Raw genomic sequence first — 23980 nt, 5'->3', positions numbered from 1 at the left:
ATGTGGCTCTTGTCCCAATAGAAGAGATAAGAGAGTAGTGGAGCTCAACTAACTCCATAATTACGCTGCACACAAGTCTGGAGAGGGTTTATTTCTGCTGCTGAGAGCTCCATATAACACATTCCAACAGAAACGGCAAGGGTTAAAGGCATTTCAGTGGAAAGTAATCCCAACATATACTGTATCACCTCTGCCATCTGTAATCCTGTCTGGACTTAATTTGTGTGTCCAGGTGGATGGTATGTATGTTTCCGTCATACAGCATATCCATCCTTTGGCCCAGCGTTCAATATAAATATTTGTCTCCACTACCTTCCTAGAATGGTCTCCATGCAACCCTTTTCTCCCATCTGCTGTCACATTTGCACTGACAGGAGACAATTTTGTGATGTTATTTGGGTGATTTTATTTGCTCAGTAGGGCACCATGCCCCCCAACCACCGCTGACACATTTCTAGTTCTTCACAGTCTCCCCAGTGCAAAGCCCACCTGAGACATGGTAAAATCAGAGTAATGAAGTATGTGGCACACTGGCAAAGGCATCAATCAGATGACAGCAGGAGGACTGACAACAAAGGAAAAGAGAGGTGGAGCAGCGGCACAGAAAAAGAGAATGGAAGAATAAAGGGAAGCTGAAACTCGACTAAGGGATGAAATTGGGATGAAAAAACCCATGCACAGATATGAAATATTACACAAGGGAATGTAAGAGAGAGAAAGATAAATGTGAATGGGTCTGGAAAAGAAGAACAAGGCCAATAATTTGAGACCGGATATACCCTTTACGGACAGTGTCTGGTTGGGTTCCCCTCTCTGACAGCTTATTAAAGTTTCATGCTAAAATGAGTCAATATTAGATATGACATTTTCAGGGTGAACTAGTCTTGGGCGGATATAGGACTAATGTAAGGTTCCCGTTGCCATGGTGGCCAAATGACCAGCCCTGGCCAGAGGGGACCCAGAGGGGAAGAAAGATGCACAGGGTGCTTCCATGTCAGCAAAATAATCTAGCTTCAATTTCAACAAAAAAAAGATCAGTGGCCCATGTTCACCCAGCACTGAATAAAAAATATTCCAGAAATCTATCTATCTATCTATCTATCTATCTATCTATCTATCTATCTATCTATCTATCTATCTATCTATCTATCTATCTATCTATCTATCTATCTATCTATCTATCTATCTATCCATTTGAATAGCTGTTAAGACAATTTGTCAATATTCAGCATATTGTACCATGTTTTAGGCCGTGCTACTGTTCTTTCCAAAAGAAATACTCTCCATTCTTTTGCTCTCTAATACAGACACACATGCACACACAAACACACATATGGATGAAAAAGCACATCAACACCTTTTGAAAGACAAAGCTTTCTATGGTGTATCCTGACACTACTGTCTTATTCCTTACATTCTTAACCTCTGGTTGCCATATTTTTGTCTCGTTATTTCCTTTTTGTGTTATTCTCAGTTTTTAAGCTGTCTTGATCATAGGCAGCACAAAGACACACAGTGACTGGGATCAATCTGTTCTTTACAAACCCCCAATGTAGAGGGAAATCAGTACTGAAGATATTTGTAGAAAAGATCCCTGGGTATTTCCTTACCTTTGAGAAGCATGGAAGAAAGAAAAGATTACATTTAAAGCTGAAAACTGTTTGAAACACAACACTCAGTCAGATACAGACTTGTAATTTGTTACACTGTTTGAAGATGGTAAAGGGAAAACATGCTGTCAAAAGACAGGGCACGACATGGAAAACAGTAAAATGTGATGAAAAATGATGATGCTTAACTTTTGTGACAGACAAATGTCATTTTCTGCTCTTTCATCCATGTCTCCTGCTCTTCCGTTAAACCTTTAAAGTGGTCCTTTGACAAAGCAGGCCACACCGGAACCAACCTGCTACCAATCACAGCGCCTAACCTTTCATTTCCTGGCTTCAAGTTGGAAATCAAAGACATCGAACAAATGATTCAGGAGGGGGTGATAGAGACAAGTAGCTTTAAAAGACAGAGATGAGGGAAGTTAAAAGGGGGAGGAAAGAATAATTCAAGAGGCATGGGAGAGACGTGACTGACAGTAAAAGAGGGAGGTGACGGACTCAGCGAGAGAGCTCAGTGAGAGAGTTGAAGGGGTTGTAGTGGAACAGCAGAGAACCAGCAGGAAGTCAGAAGCATTGGCAGACCAATTAGTTGAAATGGTTGAAAGTTCAAAATCCTCCTTCTATTCACATGTTCTGCCTTCATGAGCTTTCTTCACTCATGAAAGAGCACTTACTATACACGACACAAGCATTACACACCAATGCACATACATGCTCAGGGATTCTTGTTAAGTTTAGATACAAGTGACTTTCAAAAAGATTGGGCTGATTAGAGTGAGTTTCCATAATTACAGGATGAACTTCTTTACATGCTGTTTCTTTCATGTGCCATTAGGACTGAACACAAATTAAACATGCCAGATGCAAATGAATGCAAATCGTGGCAGGAGGTGCGATCTCATTGAAGCCGTTGGCATGTATGTGAGCACTGTGCAAGCTCATCTTATTTCACTTTTTACACACAATCTACTCAACACGCTTTGATCTGCCAATATCCATCTACATAGCTGCCCATGAGGGCAGGACCGTAGACTAAATCAGACATACATACTTCTTTTTCATCTCTTCTTCAATCAGTATACATTTGGGGAAGTTTCTGAAAATAGCTAATGATTGTAAGGTGAGTCAGTACACTACGGAATTAGCCACTGCTCTGGTTTTAAGTTGGAGAGGTAGTGTTAGGTTGTAATTTCACACCTTAACTTGCATTACTCTCACCGCAGATGGGGAGTGAATATAGAGAGACATTTTTAATTTTATTTCTGAGGAATTGGAAAATGCGGACAGTGAATTAGAATCTTGCCAAAGGGGGAAGAAATACTATTTTGATCATCAGAAATGTGTGCATTTGAGTGTGTGTGCAACTACACTGTGTACAGTTTACACTGTGTGTCTGCAAGGGGAACTGAGATGTTGGGACTTGGCATCTCTCCTCTTTAATGAGCATCTCTGGAGATGGCAGGTGCATGTTCAGCCATTCTTTTACAAGCTCAGCAACAAAGAGGCCAGTCCTCTCTCTCCCACTGCAATTACCACTGTCATTAGCAGAATCACATTATCAACAACACCAAACAAGCGATATTGCAAACACTTCTGAAGTACTGGCATCAGCATGCACACCCAGATCTATCGCAGTAATTTAAAATAGAATACAAATATGATGTCAAAGACAGCAAAATAGATTATTTTGATTTCCTGACGGGCTTAAATTAAGGGATTATTGAGTCTGTGTGCCATCACAGAGTTTCTGTTTTTGGAATGACCGTCCTAATGAGTTCAGGCTCAGTCAGTATCATCTTTTAAAGCCCATTTTTAAAAACAAACATTTACATAATTATATTTACTTAATAGTCCTTGAACAGCCTTGTCATGTTTTATTTGAATGATTACTATTTTCGCTAAGTTGCCGTCTCATTTTTGTATTTTTCCTGTTAATTTAATCTTTTTTTTGTTGTCATTTAGTTAGAAAGTCACTTAATGTGCTTTGAAAATGGCTATGCCAATAATGATCATGACAATGATGATGATGATGATTCACGGTTGTAGTATTGCTTGTATTAATGGTGTCATTAGTAGTGGTGTGATTTTCACTCTCATGTCAACCTTCTCCTCACTGTAGAGTTGGTTAACAAAGCAGGTATTTGAAGCTGTGCATCCCATAGTAATACTGAGTGTGACTGGGCCCTCCGCAAAACTCCAAACACCAATAGGTTATTATGTTTACTCTTTAAAGCCAGAGTGGTAGCAGGGGAAATCATCTCCTCTACTCTCTTGCCAATATCTCTCTCGCCCTGTATTTTTTCTCTCTGGCTTAACTTTGTTCTTAAGACTATAGATAACAAATGCCTCCTGTGAGGTGCAGAGAGGCGTTTAACAACCAAATAATGAACACATTTGGAATGCAATACTCCAAAGGGGGACAAATCTGTGTTGGCCTGCAGAGGACTTTCATCAGCTATTTTAAGTTTCAAGTTTGAGGAGAGTTTGTGGCCCCACAGGAAAACCACAAGGTGAGATAATTATTTGCTGTGTATCCTGAGGATGTGTGTGCATGTGTGTATGGATGGTAGGCATGTCTGTCTGTATAGATACATGGTAGCCAGGGGAAGCAGGTGAGAGATGGAGACAAGGTCACAGGTCAATGGTAGATGGATATAAGTTTTGTTAGGTTTGCTCTCACCCAGGCAACCAGGTTTAGCGTGAAAAACAGAAGTCCAGCATTTGCTTCACTGAGTTAAGAAATACATAAACGCTATGGGAATAAAGCAAGGGTGAAATCAAAACAGGTTTGCCATGCCATTGATGGTTAACCTGCTCACACAGCTGGAGATCCAGAAAGCACTGGGACCATTAGCCTCACTGGGTGGTCACTTCTAGATGGAAGATCACACACTATACACAAATATACACCGCAACCACCCACCTCCCACTCCCTCCACTGAGTTCTGTGTGTAAGTGGAAGGGAGGGGAAGGTTGAAGTCTGTTCTGTGTTGTCTCCCGTCATAGCTCGCCTGGGGCTGCAGGGAGCTTTATTTACTGGAGCCGACACGCCAGGGGCAGCAGAGAGCCCTAATTGCTTCACGGCCTCCTTGAGCTGCGTGATGCGTTCACTCTGAACATGGATATCTCACAGAGAGATATTAAGGCACTGGCAGGGAATGTTGCCCCTGTCCACTTTTAAAGAGAACCCCGATGCACAGAGGAATGCATCGAGACACACACAAACAAAGCCTCTGCTCTATGAGGTGTGAGCAGAGAGGTATCTAATAGCCTGACTGAACCAGAATGAGTACCAGAGAGAGCTTAAGCACGCTACGGAACACTAACACTCAAACAGCAAGTACACTCAGCATCTGCCTCAACTTTACCATGTCTTTTATTGTGTCGTATTATAATGAGGCCCATTACTAAAATCTCATTTTGTTACACATTATGATGATGTACAATGAAACTAAGAGACCACGGCACAGTATGCCAATCCACAATTCACACTGTTCAGATACTGCATAAACCCTGGTTTAATCAAGTCTAATTGTTGAGATTATGAGGACTTGTGTATGTTAATGCCTGAACAAACACCAGAACTGGAACATGTATTGTCCCTTAGGAGGGTTTACACATCTTCCTCTGCTATTAGTGCATGTTAAGCTGCGAGTCAGCTGAAGACAAATATGATAATAGCTAGTGGATTAAAATTAGCGCATCTTCATAAAAAGTCAGCTGGCTTTATTCATGACTGCCAACATCAAATTCTGGGTAAAAGTTTCGACTTTTTTTCATGAGGATGTTATAAAGGATTAATAATTCAGTTTTGTGTACAAATTTGTGCTAATTGATTCACTTCAACAGATAATACATTCAGTACTCTTTGGTTTGTACTGGCAACTCTCTGTTTACTTTCCATTTGCACTATGGCTAAAACTTTATCCTGCAGCCACTTCCCATTTGAACACACTCATCCAAACAGATAAGAACAGCATCAGACAGGCTAATTAATAATGAAAGCTTCCCTCCACCCTGGAATTCTATTCCCCCAATAGGATTTCTATTAATGTTGATTGACCCTGGCTCACTCAGTGCCACTCTGGCACAGCACACTGCTACCCCTGTGCCTCCTTAGATGCCAGTGCAGGTTAGCTGATACATGAATAATGCCCAGTGGACATTAACAGTAAGAAGTAGGGCAGAGGATTCAGTGGTGTGCTCCTCTTCCCACCCTCGCTCTCAATCCCCTCATCAGCAGGCTATTAATATTTAATTATACAAGCTTCATTTCATACTCTCCAGCTGAAACCATGAGGTGGAGATGGAGGTGCAGTGGACCACTATGAGGAAAGTGATGATTACTGGGGGTTGGTTAAGAATACAAGAAAGAATAGAGAAAAAGAAGTAGAGCACTGAGATGGGAAATGTACGGCCGTGTATTAGGGCCACTGTAGATTTTGTTTTTAAATTAAAGTGCTGAGGGCGGGGGGGGCTCCCTCAGGTTCCAACTAGCGCACTGCAACTTGTAGGCTATCCCCCTTGGCCAAGCCTCCCCCAGGGCTTAATTTGTTGAATCCAGCACCTCCTTTGTCACTATCAAAATCTGCAGGCCCCACATGGGTTACTACCAATAGATAGACTATATGCTGGCAAGTGGCTTTCTAGTGTCTAAATGTTTTGGTGTATGGTTACTGTAAGCACCACAGCTAAGCAACTTCCTGCTGTGGCATGGTGAAATGAGTCAGGCTAAGTAGGAAGTGCGTGTGTCTGTGCGGTGCTGTCTATACTACGGAAACGTAGGAGATTGAGCCTGCTTGATTTTGGTAGTTTCCATTTTCCCCACTTTGCAGCAACAATCCACAGAATCTGTGTTTCAGGACCTCCTAATTTACAAATGAAACACTGCCCTCCCCTAATGTTGAACATGCCACTCCCACTTCTTCAATATATTCTAAGCACAACAATTTACTTTACCCCCGGGCTTAATCTAAGAGGAGTTCTGAGTTTTTTCTCTCGCACATTTATAACTTAATAAGTTATGGAGCTTTTTCTCATACATTTATGAGTTTTTATCTCTTAAACTATCAACTTTAACCTCAGAGATTAATTTTTTTTATCTACAATGGCCTTAGACACTGTCATAGAAATGCAAGTGCTGTTATGCCTGCAAGTTTAACCAGGCAAGTCAATTAAATACTTTATGTGTGGTGGTGGAACCCACAGGTGAAGGCCTATTGATGAGAACCCGAATGCCAACCTAAAGCAACAGATGCATTTCATCTATAATTACTCATTAAGCTGAGTGTCTTTCTCAGGGACACATTGGTGGATGTGTCATAGTGGGAATCAAACCCTGGACTCCCACACCAAAGGCACGTTTCTTGTCCACTACATCACCACCTCATAAACATAACAATAACGTATTTGTATCTGCACAATGTTCAGTCAACATTTCTCATTGTCTCTATTTCCATATGATGAATTGCTTGTTTTGTTCTCCTCAATATTAATAGGATGATGTCCAGAGCAATAAACTATCTTCCCTCCTCATGCTAATGCAACATTCAAAACTGTGTTGTCACAAATGGCCTCACTGATCTCTGTTCTTCTTATACTGTATCTATTCCTTTGATCTTCCCTTCTCAGGCTATATGAATACAATTCTGTTGCCCGATTTTAAAAACTTTTTGTGAAGTTCAAACTATAAACTACAGATAACTCTACAGATAAAGTTTGTAATCTTTGAACCATAATTAATTCTAATAACCGGGTATAACTGGATCTGTGTCCTCCTAAAATGTTTCTCTGTTCATATTGTCATTTTCCCCCCAGCAGATAAGTGCTTGGGCTTTTCACTCCACACATTATCTGACAGAGGAAAGGACTTTAATGATCTAAAGAGACAAATTAGGCTGCTGTGTACATTAAGATTCCTCTATGTCTGCCTCCACACTCTGTTTACTTTTTACACATGGCCAATTTAGACTAGAGATCTCCAGTCAAGTTCCACAAGCTAATGACGATTAGGTTCAAGACGCTGCAAGAAGTTTCTAGCTACGTGGAGGTGACATGTACAATTTTTACAGAATTATTCAAGAAATATGGAACTCACATGTAGAGTATTGAATGTTGGAAATTCATCCTAAGATTAGACCTTTGGGTTATTTCCTTTTCAACAAATCTTAGGAGGAGTGAGATCTTGCAGATGAAGTGGTAGAGCATTAATAATTTATGTTTGAGCCTTTTTATAGAGCACAGCCCTTGAGATTCATAATTCTATTCGCATTAGGCCTCAGAAAAAAGTTTAAGTTTTAATAAATAGGTATTAAAACTTTAACTGATATTAATAGCACCAATTAAAGGGCATACTGTGGAGTTATGCATCATTTCTGTAGCAGTAGAATGGAAAACCCACTCGGCAGAATCTCCCTTAGCTCTGTGTCTTTCACTCACTTTCTCTGTCTCTCTTTAATTCTCACACACATTCTTTACCTCCCTTCATCACTGTCTCCTTTCCAAATGAGAGATTATACACAGAACTGACACTTCATTGCAGGCATTGTGTAGAAACGTTAGCATCTTGCAAACCTTTTATGGTCATCATCAACTAAACAAAAGTCTGCTATAAATGCACGAGACACAGCATTTTACTCCACCTCATCATTCCATAATCAATTCACTGAACATTACTACTACAGGATGAGAGTCCCTGACCATCCGTGGTTGTGATTGATGAGCCATTTTCCTTGTCTTTCACTATCATCGTTTCCTCTTGTGTGGCAGATCAAATGGTGTGTGTTAGTCAGCCAATAGCCGTACATTTCAGTTTATGAAGTGGAACCTGTGCTGGATGGTCATGCCATTAAAGACATTACCATGCACGTCTTTGATACAGGTACCTAGTGCATGCATGTCGGGTTGTTTTAACCAAATCTCTGTTTCACAGGTGACAATGAAAGAGCCTGCATGCATGTTACTGCTGTTTGCCTCGACTTGATCTCCGGCACAAGCGTAGCAGGCATTTTGCCGTGGCCAACTTAAGTAACACAAGAGGGGCTATCTTTGTGGGACTTTTCTTTCTCTTGTTTGGGTTTGGACTGATGCACTACTGTGTCCAGGGAGATATGGTTGAAGGAGGAGAGTGTGTTTCTTTTGTTCTGCAGTTCTGAACATAGAACTGTAATATTCTTGCTGAAGCCAAAAGAAGGGGTTGACTTCTGTGTTCTAATTTGTGTAGGGAATTATCCTGCTGCTTGCCTAGTGTATTGCTAGAGAGTGTTGTGAAATTATCAGTATGAGCAGTCAGACAGGAATGTGATAGTAGAGTGGGGAAATGAAGACAGAGAGAGTAAGATAGAGAAAGAGATGGGGAGAAAGTGAGAGGCTCAAAGAGAGAGGGAGAGAAAGGTTCTGCTTCTTTGCTCCAGTGATTCCCGATGAAATTGATTCTCAAACCTCAAGAGATCTCCCACTGTCCCTTTTCTCCCCTTCGTCCAACCTCTATTACATACCTGTCCAGAGGATGAATGATCTACACATTACCCATGAATACCGCTGACCGGTACATGCATCGGTGACTTCCAGTGCTCAGGGACCACCAAGACACGCTGAAGAGACAGAGCAGAGATTATGTGGGAGAGGAGTATGGATAGTAGAAAGAGAAATGATCAAAGCTGGTGATGGAGATGAGCATGGGAAAGAGAAAGTCAAAGCGAGTGAGATGGAAAACCACCAAAGTGACAGGGGTGAAAAGGAGTGGAGGCTGGAGCAGATGGAGATGTGCAGGTGAAAGCAGTAACAGGCAAAGGGGATAATAGAGGCAATGAGTTAGTGTATTAAGAGGGAGGCAGGGGTATGAAGGATGAAGTTAAAAAAAGATTAGGGATACCCACTGAAAGAAATGAAAATCAGATGGAGAATGAGGCTCAGGGAGCTTGTGTGTAGCGGGGGTTAGGATCCTCCACCAAACAGCTCAGAGGGAGGTAATCAGGGCTGGTGAAGGCTGTGCCTGTAGCTTCAACCCTGTAGTTCCCCACTGCTTTCCCGGGGGATAGGTGTCACTCGTGTGGAGAAAGAGAGCAGCCACTTTAATGAATGGAGCTCTTTATCTGAGCCTGAACAGCGAGTTATTACCTACTGAGTAGATACTACGAAGCTGGCTCTATTTCCACTGCAGTGATCCCCAGGGCAGGGGGAGCGTGGGGGGGGAGGGGTGGAGAAGGAAAGAGGGAGTTCATATTTGGTGCCTTATTTTGTAACAGGGTATGACATCTTTGGCCTCCATGCTATAGCAAAGCCCCGAAGCACGATTGAGCATCACTGACGAGAGTAGCATTAGTGTGGAAGGATAGAGGAAAACCACACAATAATAACACCCACTGGGAGGGCCTCTAACTGTGTTGAATCTCTGCATTTCCTTCTGCATTTCTATCAGGGAGATGGGAATGCTTTAAAACTATTCAAGCAAGCATCCTCATAGCATTGAAAACTTCTCTTTTAAGTCATGAACTTTATGTAGATCTAATGAAACGAGGTCACACAAAACGGAGGGTTTGGAGTTGACAAAGTAGGACGTAATTTGTGAACACTGGGAGCAAGTTAAAGCTGAATTAATTCTCAATTGGCTACTGATGAGTCAGAGCAGATGAATGTACACACTTCAGTTATTTTCTACTGAAACATTTTTTAAGGGTATAAATTATGTGGTACGCATTACCCATAAAGCCTGTGTGAAATGTCAACAACTCAAAGGCGCTGGATTCGAGACTGCCCTTAAGAATAAGTATGAGCGATCACTTGTCGACATGTGTTAACCTTGTAATAAACTGACCTGACCTTCTGCTAGTGTATGCTGCAACCCAGCCTCTTGTGACTGTGGATCAAGCAAGTGAAGTCAATTACAATAATTATTATAATAATCTGTATGTATAAAGCACATTAATGCCAACAGATGGAAACAAATCAAGAAAGAAAAACAAAACACAGATGCAACAAGTATAAGCACTAAATTCAAGAACATCCTTGTATCATTTAGTAGTAAATCTGTAATTGTCCAAGCATCTCCCAATACTACTTGTCTGCAGGTAGAGCAGAGCTGATTGAGGAGGATGGAGCCAGTCTAAAACCTCTGTTCTCCAGTTCCGCAGGCTCTGAGAGCAGCTCGGCTCCCCCGATGCTGCCTGATGGCTTTAATTGGTCTCCTCTGGCTAGGAGCAGAGGACAGGAATCCCTACCCACTAATGGAGAGAGCTGCAACAAGACTGATAACTCTCACACACTGTAGTGTGCACATTCAGCACACATTCACTCAAACAGAAATGCATGACGGGTTTGTGCACGCTCACCTGTAAGAACACACATACACAGTTACACACATGTACAAAGTAAGCATTTAATCCATCTGGGAACCTCTCCAATTCATCTCACTCTTCAATCTTCAATCTTCTTCAACCTCTTCAATCTCACTCCTCTCTCCATTCAGACATAAATCCATATGCCTGAAAACCTGCCATAAAAATCTGATCCTATGAATACACTTCCCCCCACACATATGATGTTGAAAAGACAAGCTGCTCCTGCCAGGAACTGGCCATTGGATTTCTACCTGCTGGAGGGTAGTGTTCAGGAATTTGCCACATCCAAGGAGGGGTTAGTGTGTGCCACATATTCTAAAACTAGAAAAACATTATTGTAATTGCACATGAAATCCCATGTGGTGGACTGATAGCTATGTTTCAAAAGATGTAGGGAGGAGAAAGATAAAAATATGTAGAAAGAGAGTATCATACAAGAGCTAATGTAACATTCTTGTTATCACTGGAACTTGAAACTCATGCATTTAGAGAAAACCCAGTGTGTGGCGTCCATAAATCATGAGTTGCAAAGTGAAAAATAAAAGAAGAAGAAAAAAATCTGTTCTCCATTGTTGACTCTCTGGGGAACGATTATAGATGTTATTATTCTCCCGGACAGATGCTGTTTATACTAGTAGTAGTAGGAGTAGACCATCTCCAGAGCATTGCAAGATGAGAAAAAGAGAGCAAGAAAGAGAGACAGACAAACAGACTGCAATACCAATGGTGAAAGTACAAGACATGAACCTCCTCTTTATCTAATGAGTATCCTAGACAGACTAAGACCAATCCCTATCTTTCATTGCTCAGGTGGGAATTGCGGTGCCGAGGACAGGGAATTGCTGAAAGCTACGTAAACATACCCCACACCCAGCAACTCCCCATAGCCTCAATATCACAAACACACTTTGAAAAAGAACATAAAATACAAGAAAGAAAAAACTAGCTCAGGGTAAAAGAGGGGGTAAAGTCAATGTGCAAATGATATCGGAAAAAGAATAACTGAAATTAACCGTACAGTGGGAGCATGAGCCTCTTTCTAAGCTGCGGGCATTTACAGACTGAATGAAAGCGCAAGTCTCCCATATGCCTAAAATGCAAAGAAGGAAAGCTGACAGAGAAGATCAATCCACAAAACTCAACACATCCCAGCACCAGCTGTCACTCTAATTGCCTACCTCTACTGTCATTCTTTAGCATCAGTTCCATGCTAATGCTGCACTAGGTAATACTGGTTATGGGTCTGCAAAAGATTCTACTTCCTCTAATGAGCATTGGATTTCCATACAGAGCACAAGCATTTTTCTTTTGCGGCTACAGACCTCTGTATGTGAAGTTAAGTTGCGTACAGAATCCGTGCCATTATGGCATTGTGCCAATCTGGATTCTTAATGGACTGAGCAGTGTTTACTTTCACATGAATTATTGATGGCTGCGACTTGATTTGTGCTTGGAATTAGCCTAGAATAATCCATCTGGGCTTACCTTGCTTTGTGGGTGCCTTGTCTCTCTCCAGGGTAAACAGGCTGACTGGAAACCTACGTAGCTTTTCACAGCAATTTGTTATCCTGATTTCAGTGTAAAATGGCTGCTTATAATGGCACAAAAAAAACAAAGCTTAAGCGGACAGGCCCTGTGATCAGAAGGTAACCAAAGGGCTTTAGTTGTCTCGCTGGAACCACAAGACATGCATGTATAATGTCAAAAGAATACATTAACTTTTTTTTAGAAACCCTTGATTTGAGATCTTAAAGCAGATTAATAATTTTTTTTTTTTTTTCGAACAGGAAATCCCTGATGCCATCAGGGCATCAAGCAAGCATAGTAACATTCCCAAAGAGACCTGGTGATCGCCCTAATCATCCACTCTTCTCACCCTTTTGTAAGTTATTATAATGTATTTTTCCTTTGTAAGGCATCAATTTCTGCTCCTTCTTCTGGTTATGATATGTCTGTTTATCCACCGCCGGTTGCCTTCTCTTGCCCATTGGTGTCCAATGAACTATTGAGCTTTTCTTTGTTTGGTTTCAAAGTAGGAGGGGACCCCTGGTAATTCTTGAGCATGTTAGGAGAAAGCAGCATGGGGCCAGAATACCTGATGCAGAAAATATACCTCACAATGTGATATTTTATCATCCCCTCTTTTTCTCATCTCTGTCTTCCTCTTGAACTATATCTTATTACATGAGCCTAAAGGGAAGATAGTACTAACATCATTATTTACATTAAAAAGTGTGTATGCATCAGTGTGTACTGTAAAACATATACTCTACAGTACACACTGTGAATTTGTGAATGGTAAAAATTAGGGTAGTTATCAGAGGAAGTCTGAGAGATGCTGGAGAAGAGCTGAAGGATGACATGACTTCTACATTTGAGAATTTCTTCCCGCTGCGCTTGTGTTAGTGATGCCAATTTGTCCAGACCCCGATTCATTTTCTTGGCCCTCTTTGGTGTCAGAAAACTAATAGCCTTTGCATCTGAAGTTTGGTAATAAACTCTTGGATAAGATCCATCCCTCGGACAGAAATGAACCCGTCTGAGCAAAGAATAAAGATGTATGCTCTGCAGTCTGTCAGTGGCAAACGGCTCCACTTTCTTTCCTGTTTGTGTGTGTTTTTAACCATTTTAACTTACTTATTTATTTCTGGCTTTAGAATACCCATCTGCCATTACAGTGGTGACATGCCTTTGAGAAGTTGACAAGGTTTGAGAGCACAGCACTGTAGAAGGAAAAGGCCTGCTTAATTAGTGTGGCTGTGGAGTTGGGAGATGTGTTTATCTCATTATGGGTATTTATATGAATATTCACAAGTCCTCGCTCAGACATTTATAGCTGTTGTTGTAGGTGATGAGAAGAAAATCCAAAAGTGTGATAAAGGGCAAAACTATTTTAAAACATCTAATGTTTCTAATTGTTGCTAATTTGTGTGGCTCTGGGTATACAGCAAAAGACAGAGGTGTGGGTAGTTGTTTCATGTTTCACTGGTGTGAAATGTGCACCAGTGGATGAAATAGCCTCGCCATGATTCTCAGCAGCTTTATCTCAGGTTTCTCATACGTCCATGTCCTGAGCAGATATTGATGTACTCCGTCTTCCACTCCCTGTATGTCCCTCCCTGCCCCTCTGTTTCACCCTGCTGAGCTAATCCAAGCTAGATAATCCCTCCGAGCAGGCCTATAGGAGCTGTCCTACTGGGTGCAATATGCCACCCGCTTCCCTGACAATGCCAGCACCGTAGGGCTTCAAGCCCAACTGTGGCATCTTGTCAGTAAACAGACAAAGATGTATGAATCATCTAAGTGACTAGGAGCAGGTAGTCCTGTGACAATAGCATGTTGTTGAATCATGACAAAGAGTTATTTGCTCCATGGGATTACTGCAGCTCTCGGTGACACCACACACGCGTCTTTGGGCTTGCAACCAGGCTTTAATCTTCTAGATACCTGACACACACCATCAGATACAGGACTGACGCACCTTTTAGATGGAACTGCTCTACCAAAGAGAGAAAAGATATGATAAGCTGCAGTTTATCTCTGCATAGTCAATTACACTTAGCCTGTATGGATGGCCTGGAGACAGTATCCACCAGTGCGGTCAGTGTTGCACCCTACTGAGCAGACCACATCATATATCAAATAAGTTAATCTGTCAAGGGAATTAGCTGTTCTCATATCTAATTGGCAGCTGAGGTTTAAGGACAGGATTCTATAAGAATGGAAGAGTATTGATCAGTTTACTTCTGTCTCCATTCTTTTTGTTATACTTGTCTCTGCTTTTATCTGCTCTCTGTCTTTTCCTGAGAAATGTTTCAATGCCCAGACAGCCTTAATGAGTCTAAGATGTGGGTCTGCCGAGGTTCTCTTTGTGTGGTTTCTATCTTTATCTCTGGCTAACATTCAATTGGACATGTTGCAGGGTTTAGCCAGGCAAACAAAACGCATTATCATCCTCTTGTGTGCAATAACGAAGAGCCTTTCACAATGTTGCAATGAAGCTACTTTCTGCTTCATGTACAGGTGATACTATTCAACAATCCTGTCAGAGATATTTCAATTATGCTCACAGTGTCTTCTGTTGGCATTTAAATCCCATATATGCTGGACCTTATTACTTGTCCTGACGGAGTCAATCTAGACAATCTCATGTCTATAATGATCCCTCTCTGCTGCAGAGAACACAAAGCTGAATTTAAAAAAATAACAAAATTTAAGGTCAAAGTAATCATGGTACTTGTAGCAGGGATCCAGAGTATCATTAGCAGCACATGACACAGCAGAAAACAAACCATGTTTGCACATTCTCATTCAGTTATTACTGCTACACGGGAAGCCAAAAAGCAACTCCTGTTACTGCAGAACACTCAGGGCTTTGAGTAAAATGTGGTAGTAGGTTGATGGTAGTTAAATTCCAATTTAATTCAATTCATTCCATTAAAATTGTAATGTTTGCTTGTAGTTTTGGACAGCCATTCGAGCTGGAAAGAAAGCTTAAAATTCAGTTTAAACTAACTTGGCTATAGTGGATCGTGATGCCAATCTATCTTGCAGAGACAGAGGGCTGGTGTCATTCAATATACGACTACTATAGTGTGGTGACGAGAGAGGGAGACTGTTGGAATAAGAGGTTGCTGATGGACAACAAGACTAAGAGTCAATAGCAGCGCTAGAGACTCTGCCAGTAGTGTATGACCGCGCTTTGAGCTAAATGCTAAAACCAGCATGCTAATATGCTCACATTGACATTGCTAACATGCTAATGTGTAGCGGGTATAGTGTTTAATGTTTTTTTTCCAATGTAAACCACTTGCTGTTGGGGCTACAGAAAAAGTTAGGGGAACAACAAAGTCATTATGATGTCGTCTAGGAACAATGACTCTCCAGAAGTTTGTGCTAATCCATCCAGTGGATATCAAGCTATTTCAATGACTTTGGCCTCCTGTTGATGCTAGATGAGAAGTCAGGATCACCAAAGTCATTCTGATTTAATATCTGGGCACCATGGACATCTGTGCCAAATTTCATGGCAATCCATCCAATAGTTCTCAAGACCTTTCCCTAAAAATTAAAAAAAGCCAACCTGCAGGTGGTGCTATGGTAAAAGTCAGGGGGTTATCAGTTTTAGTAGGCTTCATCCTCTGGGGACCAAGTAGCTGTACAAAATTTAATTCCAAATTATCCAGTAGTTGTTAAATTCAGTCTGGTGCACTGACCAACCAACCAACCAACATATAGTGCCATCCCTTGAGCCACGATGCAGGCACAGATAAAATTCATGAAGTGAACTGCATATTGAAGTGTTATGAATATGAAGTCTACTGTATGTGACTACTTTCAACCTTTAATGAAATGAGTGGGGAGTAATAAAAATGCTAAGCTGGTAGATCCTCCTGTCTACAGAATGTTGTTAAATGCTATACCTGCATTCTGAAAAGGTGTGTAATTGTAAACACTTGCCAAATTTTGGAAAACACACATTTGTGTTTCTTCTCAAAACAACACATTAAGGAGAATGTATTCTAACGCTTGCATTGAATGCATACAGTTGTAAAAACACATCAATCAAACCAATTGATGTTTGTTATTGTATCTCTGAACAACAGTGCAAAGTCATCACACTCTGATATGGCAATGGTGTCAAAGAGGCTTTTTGGAGCTGGATTTATGAGGCTGTTAATAACTGAGAAGATCACATGAGGATTACTGCATTGATTATCAGTTACCAATTTTGAGAATTAAGCTGTGGGCATTTCTAAATGCTGTGTTATTAGCGATGTTCTCTTTCAGAGTGCCAAAATAAACCAGAAGCATAGTTTTTGCACTCAGCGTTTCTGTATTTTGTATTTAGGTTAAAGATATCCTTAATTCTTATTTGGATGTGTTTGTTGTAAGTCTGTGCTGTACTGTCAGGAGTAGCTAACTAATAAAGTGAGGTAACATCCTTAACAATGCATCGGAAGACAGACATTTGTATAAAACTCAATGCATTATAATATATATGGGACATAATGTCATTTTTACTGACAGTGTAAGGCACAAGTAAAGGAAGAAATCTGAACAACTGACCAGCTAATAGTCTACTTCTCTTTATGCTAGCTTCAGCAGTTCAACTACTTGGATGTGAAGATAGTGCTTCCCTGTGAAACTATACTTTGAAATATCTTCCCCAAATACTTTTAAGGAGGGTTTGGAAACCAAAAGACACGTGAAAGCCAGGGAGCTGCTCGTTGGCAGAAATGCATTAAATTTAATTCCTGTGTCGTAAGATTCCTCAACATGGAGCTAAACATGTACTGTCACATGAGGGAGATAAATTACTGGTGTGAGCACCGAATATGTTTCCAATCTAGCAGTTGAAGGAAGATATTGAAAACAAATGTAATGAGGGGGAGATATGGAGATTAGAGAGGAGGAAGAGCAGAGAGAGAAGTTGTGAAGACTGTAGTTTCCTTGCGTAGATGTAAGTTGACAGGTAAATTAGCATGTGTGGCTAATGGAGCAAAAAGCGGCCAAGCCCTCAAAGGCACCCTTTCACGCTGACAAACAGGCAGCTTGTTGACCCAACCATTGCCTCTGTCACTCCATTTCTCAGTTTTAGCATTTAAACATACAAACAGCCTCCCACTTACACAATGACACACTTACTGACATACTAACTACACACACTCCAGCACAGGCTCACTGCCAGGGTGCGCACAGAGAATGATAACTTAATCTAATACGATTTAAAATGAATCAGAGACGAATCTTCAAATGTTCAAAAAAGGTTTTTGAGATGGTGGCCTTTGATTGATTTTCTATCAATGATAGACGATCATGTTTTTTTTTAGCAGAATTGAGAAGCAGTGAAAAATCATGGATCACAGCGTGCATCTTGAATAGAGCGTGTGGAGTTGTTTACAATCTGCTCATCAAGGCAAGGGGTAAATCTCTTTCATGCAGCTTACTTTTCTCTCCACTTTCCAGCACATAGCGGGAATCAATAGCCAGATTGCCGTCTCTGAATCTCTCTGTCATTTGTTTTTCTTCCAATCACTTTCCTATGTTGATGCCATGTTTGAGTCATAAATCAACACCTTTGCAAAGTGGGAGGAGTAGGAGTGTGTGTGTGTATGTATGCATGCATACATGAGTGTGTGTATGCAGGGTATGTGTCTGCGAAGTGAGTACGTGCACATGCATAAATGTTTGTGGAGCTGTGTCAGAGAGACCACGGTTGGGTATTACCACATATCAGTGTGCCTGTCTTCTCGTAGCGGGTGTCTGAATGTTTCATCTAATCATTAAACGCTGACAGGCTTCACAGAGTAGCGCCACTGATCCCCGTCAGTGGAATACGGGGCCTGACTTCATTAGCCCTGTTAGTACTAAGCTGCTTTACCCTCACTCACGCCTGGCTTAACCTGCACAATGATAAATGCTGAGAGGAGAAGGAAAGATAGGCAGGGGGAAAGAAGGGTGAAACAAAAGTAAAGCAGGGACAAAGGCATTTAAAGAGAGAGGCAAAGGTGGCAAAGTCAGCTACAGAGGATGAGGAAGTGAGAAATGGGAGGGCACAGAGCGTGTGAACCTGGAGTTTTTAGAGGCAGGGAAGGAGATAAAGCTCAAAGTGGCGTTTGAACTTAGAGGGATTTACAAATGCAAAATAAGCAAAACAATCAATTAACTCGTGTTGCAATTAATCAATTATTATGCTGGCACATTGACAGCTAAAGTGCTTAACTGAGATTCCAGCGTGAGGCTCCTGTGTGTTGAAGAATTAGCATTGACCTCTGTGCACATATGCATCCACACTCATGCACAAGCTAATTCATGATTGCGCTTATGCATTTAAGCACATAACGATATGCGCACACATCTTTGTTCTCAGCTTATTTCTCCACTACATTCTTCTGGTTTCCCTCCTACCAGGACCCCTCCCCCCACCTCACCCCCCACCCTCAACACTCAGTCTTTTTCTCCTGCCAGCAGAGGTTTTTGGCTGGCTTAAGTACGCCCACAGGCCCCTGAGGGACAGCCCATGACGGATGGCACTGCGTGTGACTCCAATTCGATTCAGCCTGTTTGATAAATTTATTGCTGGCATTTTGAAAATGAAATTAGAGGGACGTCTCCTAGAGACTGTTTTTCCTGCACAGGTGCCATAAATACACTTCATTTGGCAGAGGAGAGGGAGGAGGAGGGTAAGGGGGTGGAGAGGTGTTGGATAAAGTATGTCATGGTAGAGAAGCAGATAGTGGAGATGTTCCACAGAAGTAGAGAACTAAATAATAAGGTCAAATTATAATGAGGTCCTGTGTTAATCATGATATTGGTAAGGAACAACAGTAAAGGTTATTCAACCACAGACTCAATACTATCTGGACCTAAATACTATGTGCTGCCCTTCAGTCTAACACATGTACCTTAGCACTGTGCTCTTTGTGTGTGTGCTCATGTGAGACCCACATCTCTCATGTTGAATATTAACGGATTGAGACTGTGGAGAGTTGACATTGCCAGTGTGCACAAATGCCCTGCTTTCTCTATATTTCATGCTCAGGAACACACAAAACACACACACACACACACACACACACACACACTTATATACCAGTCTTTTAAGAGATGTGCACACACAAACACATGCTTTATGTACACTATCTTTGCCTCAAGGCCCCATGGCTCTTCTGTACCGATGGCACTGTCACAGCTGCACAGCCATCTATAACTCACAGTGTATGAATGAATACGCCAGGATATTTTTCTCCATGGCACTCTCAGTGAATGGAGCCGTGAGACAGTGAATGTTTTTGTTGATGCTTCTGACTAAACTGATTTGAATTGGACACATTGGATGGGCTAGTAAAAAAAGACATACAAACACACAAAAGTCTGACACAGATATGGACACACAGGCTAACAAAAGTGAGCATTCATTCACTGTCAAGGTTGCGTGACTTTACTTATCTCCCTCTCATTCAGAAACATATGCGAGTGCGGCTGTAGAGGGATGATGTACACCACGTCAGCCTCTGCTCCCCTTCAACATTCATCAGAGAGTGAGGCTCAGGCAACCCACATCACTTACCTTTATAGGCCCATCTGACAGCATCGTACACCACATAGTCATCACATACATAGGCCTCACAACAATATGCGTGTGTGAGTGAGGGCACACTGAGCGTAACCTGTCACACAGATGTACTCTATCAATGCCTCTTGCACTGTATCTACAAGCAGCTTTAACAGATCTGAAGCTTTGTAAGGTGAAAAATGTCACCACATTCCCTGAGACAAACTCGTGCTGTTTAGGTTTTACAAATATACATGTTGTGCACATTATATCAGATGCAGGATGAATGAATCAATTATAATATTTCCACCTGCATTCTGCTCTGGTAGGAGCTCGTACAAAACAACACCTAAGTTCTTATAAGCACAGCGGGAAATCAAAGAAAGTTTCAACAAAATCAGCAGGGAGTTCTCCTGACTGATTGTCTGCTCCTGCTTTGCAATCACAGAGCGTGACACACCCTCTGCCATTACTGTCTCTCAACTATGAAGAGTAGAGGGCTGCGACTGCTCGGTGCATACACCTGCAGGCTGCCACTCAGAACAAGACCCCCGGAGCTGTTTAGACAGTTTGACTGTCTGGCCCCATCATCTTACAAAATCAAAACAGCCTACAGGTACATTCCTACAAACATCTTCCCCTCCTACATCTCTCGTCTCTCCCTGAAGATCCACTATGCAAAACAATCACCTCCCCCAACCTCACATTAACATACACATGAAAGTGTGGAGGAGTCTAAACAGAACTGTGATTAGTCTTAACATAGGACTTACAGAAAGAAATGCATAAACACAGACTGTGGGCTGTCTATCATGGCAGGATAGCGGGATAATTTAGTCTAGGTGTCAGTGGGTGTAAGTGATTGACTTTGTAATCAAACAGATTGTTCTGTAACAGAAACACTGAATGACTCAATTTCAAATCAACATCAACAACACCATGAAATGTTTTTCATCTCATTAGTAAAAATTGAGAACGCAGACACACAGAGCAACACACTCACATGCCACCCATCTGAAAATACATGGGGATCCACAGGTGACTGATGCCGTCTTACCTTTTTGTGATGACACTGGGGTATCTGTAGATAAAAGAGAAGAGACACACAGAGGAATGTGTTAGGAGCTGACAGGCTGCTGTACAGCAGAAACATAAAATGCAGTAGATGACAGCCACAACAGTGATTTGCTGGGAGGGAAATGAGCCACCCAAGAGGGCTGTACACAACCAGGGGGGCTCTCATCTTAGACCTACAAAGAATATCCACTTTACCAAACTCATGCACGCTTAGTCATGCCTGAATATGCAAACACAAATAAGGACACACATAGTGAGGGTGCTGAGTAATACACACAAATACACGCAGCAGCGTTTTTCCACTCTATAAGGAGAAACCAGGTGTCTGAGCAAAAACATTGAAGAGAGGCCTCAAGTAGAAAGATGAGAGTCTCCAGACCCCTTGAAACCCTTGTTCTCCTACACAATTTACAGAGTGAGCTTTCTAATAAGTAAAAATAATGCCTTTGAGGTGCAGCGAGACAAAGCAAATCAAATCCTTTCAGTAAGCATTTTAGGTTCTTACTCAGAGCCCACTAGAGACACTCCTGGCCCACAAGGCGCGGATCAAAACATGAGCTGCTTGGAGGGGAGGATGTACCGCAACATGTTTATTATAGAACACAGAACATTTACAACAAAACCCAACTCAAGGAGGTGTGTTTGGAAGGAGAAAAATACAGTAAATTTAGCTTATTGTTCTCATAAAATATTTACCAGGACAGTGTTTCTAAGCTCCCAAGGTTTCATTTTTATTTAACAGACTTGTCAAACTGGCAGGATTGCCAGAATAAATATAAAACAAAGAAAAGAAATACTCTTTTTATATAACTTTGTACTTTCAGCAGTTGAACTATATTTCTCCACTGGCCATGTTCCCAAAAAGCCCAAATGGCCACAGACATGGGAGGAGAATAATTGAATCCGGATGGATTTGTGGTGTGCTGGGCTGAGGAAATGATAATCCAAAGCTCTGCCTAATTGCCAGAGTAAAGATGGCGCCCATTGTGGGGTGGCGTCTGTGTTTATCAAGGCAGTGTGGCGTGGGATTGGACTGAACATTAGGGCTTTACTCACTTTTGTTTTGTGAGGTGTTACAGTGGATTTGAGCAAATATTGGCCCTCTGGTTATTACATGGTCTGATTGTCTGCTATGCGACTGTCTATAAGCTCTGCATGTCTACCCTAATCTGAGAGGAGGCTTCAAATAATTAGTTAGTGAAGCACTCTCACAGCCCAGCACAGTCAACCTTATCACTAAAAGAAAATCCTTGGTCCATTTCCTTCTCACCCCCAAAGGCTTACAAACTTTCATCACTGTCTCACAACCGCATAGACGATAAAAGATTACCCAACATGCAGCAATTACTGGCCCATATCCTCCTTGTTTGTCGTTTGTTATGTTAAAAAAAGACTACAGTATGTCAAATAGAAATGTTCTGGCAAGTGGTAGTAGTGCAAATAGACTGTCTCCAAAAATGGGAAAGCTAACTTTAGATAATTATCAATATCCCAAAGATTATGAAACAGTTTCAGAAAAAGACAAAAAGAGAGAAAAGTAGAGTTTTAGACTACCTGCTTTGTCTGTGGTGACCAGCATACGTGACTGTTGCATTCAAAATTTTCAACATCTACCTAAGATAGTGAAAACATCACATATATAGGGGAGGGTAAATCCACCTGCAATGAGAATTATTCATTAATTTCAAGTGCTTAAGCATTTAACAGTGGTAAACTAACCCATGTAAAATAAAATACGGGTCTTTGGAGAAGTGTTTGCTTTCGGTAACTGTTTTAAACTTGTGCTGAACATTCAAATGGGACAGTATACAGCCTATAGCTTATCAGTTGAAAGTCAAAACATAACCAAAGTCAAAAAGATCAGCAGAGTCTGTGCCAGACTATAATCTGTGAATTCACATTGTCGAATGTCTGTGAATTTAACAAAAAAACTATTGTGTAAAACCCTTTGGATGTGTCAGTGAAGTTGAGGATTACAGGAATTATAATGAAAACCAAAACTACAAGTCTTATAAATCTGTGTGACTAAGACAGCAACCGTGACAGGTAACTGGTGGACAGTAGACAGGCATTTAATTTATTCCAGCACCTCTCATGATTTACATGCACTTAAAGGTGGATTTCTGCAGCATATTAAGAGATCAGCAAAAAAAAACAAAAAAAACGCTGCTGTACAAAATATTTTACTGGTTATTTTTAACTCTATTGCTGAGAATCAGTTTAACATAATTTGAGTAAAACACAGCACAGTGGATACACTGCACATAACAATGAGTAGATGAAGCTTTCTGGAAAAGAGCTTGGAAAGACTAAACACTTAACTGAAATTTTATTTTAATATTAAAAGGCATTATCTAAATAAAGGATTAAGTAATTTCCACTACACACAGTTACTTGCCGTAAATAGCAGGGTGTCATTACATGTGTTACTTTCTCTCAGTGCACATTATTTTAATATATTGCTCAAAAAAAATTAAGGGAACACTTAAATCACACATCCGGTCTTGATGAATGAAGTAATTCAACTAGTTAATTATTTGAGAACAAAATGACGTAACAATGGAAACCAAAATCACAAACCCATTGAGGGCTGTGACTCAGTAGTGTGTATGACCCCCACGTGCCAGTATGCACTCCCAACGTCTAGGCATGCTCCTGATGAGATGGTGCCTGGTGTCCTGGGAGATCCCCCCCCCAGACCTGGATCAGGGCATGAGTGAACTCCTGAACAGTGATGGTGTTGGATAGATGAATGCATAACATCCCAGGGGATCTCAATTGGATTCAGGTCTGGGGAACGTGAGAGCCAGTCCGTGGCTTCAATGCCTTCATCATCCAGGAACTACACATTCTAGCCACATGAGACCAGGCATTGTCCTACACCGGGGCCTACTGCA

The 23980-nt window shown here is 41.3% G+C and overlaps 1 protein-coding gene across 1 annotated transcript in view; it reads right to left on the bottom strand.

Moving 5' to 3' along the window:
- Positions 1–23980, bottom strand: part of LOC119905739 (cadherin-4-like) — a 262027-nt gene that overhangs the window by 126703 nt on the left and 111344 nt on the right. The window contains exon 3 of the mRNA XM_038723025.1: positions 21064–21087. Coding sequence (XP_038578953.1) covers positions 21064–21087 — 24 coding nt within the window. The remainder of the gene's footprint in view (positions 1–21063; positions 21088–23980) is intronic.

Source organism: Micropterus salmoides, unplaced genomic scaffold, assembly GCF_014851395.1.
Source record: "Micropterus salmoides isolate LMB-PRFRI ecotype aquatic unplaced genomic scaffold, ASM1485139v1 Ms_hic_scaffold_16, whole genome shotgun sequence".
Lineage (NCBI taxonomy): Eukaryota > Metazoa > Chordata > Actinopteri > Centrarchiformes > Centrarchidae > Micropterus > Micropterus salmoides.
Note: the sequence above shows the minus strand (reverse complement) of the source record. Positions and strands in the feature narration are given on the sequence as shown.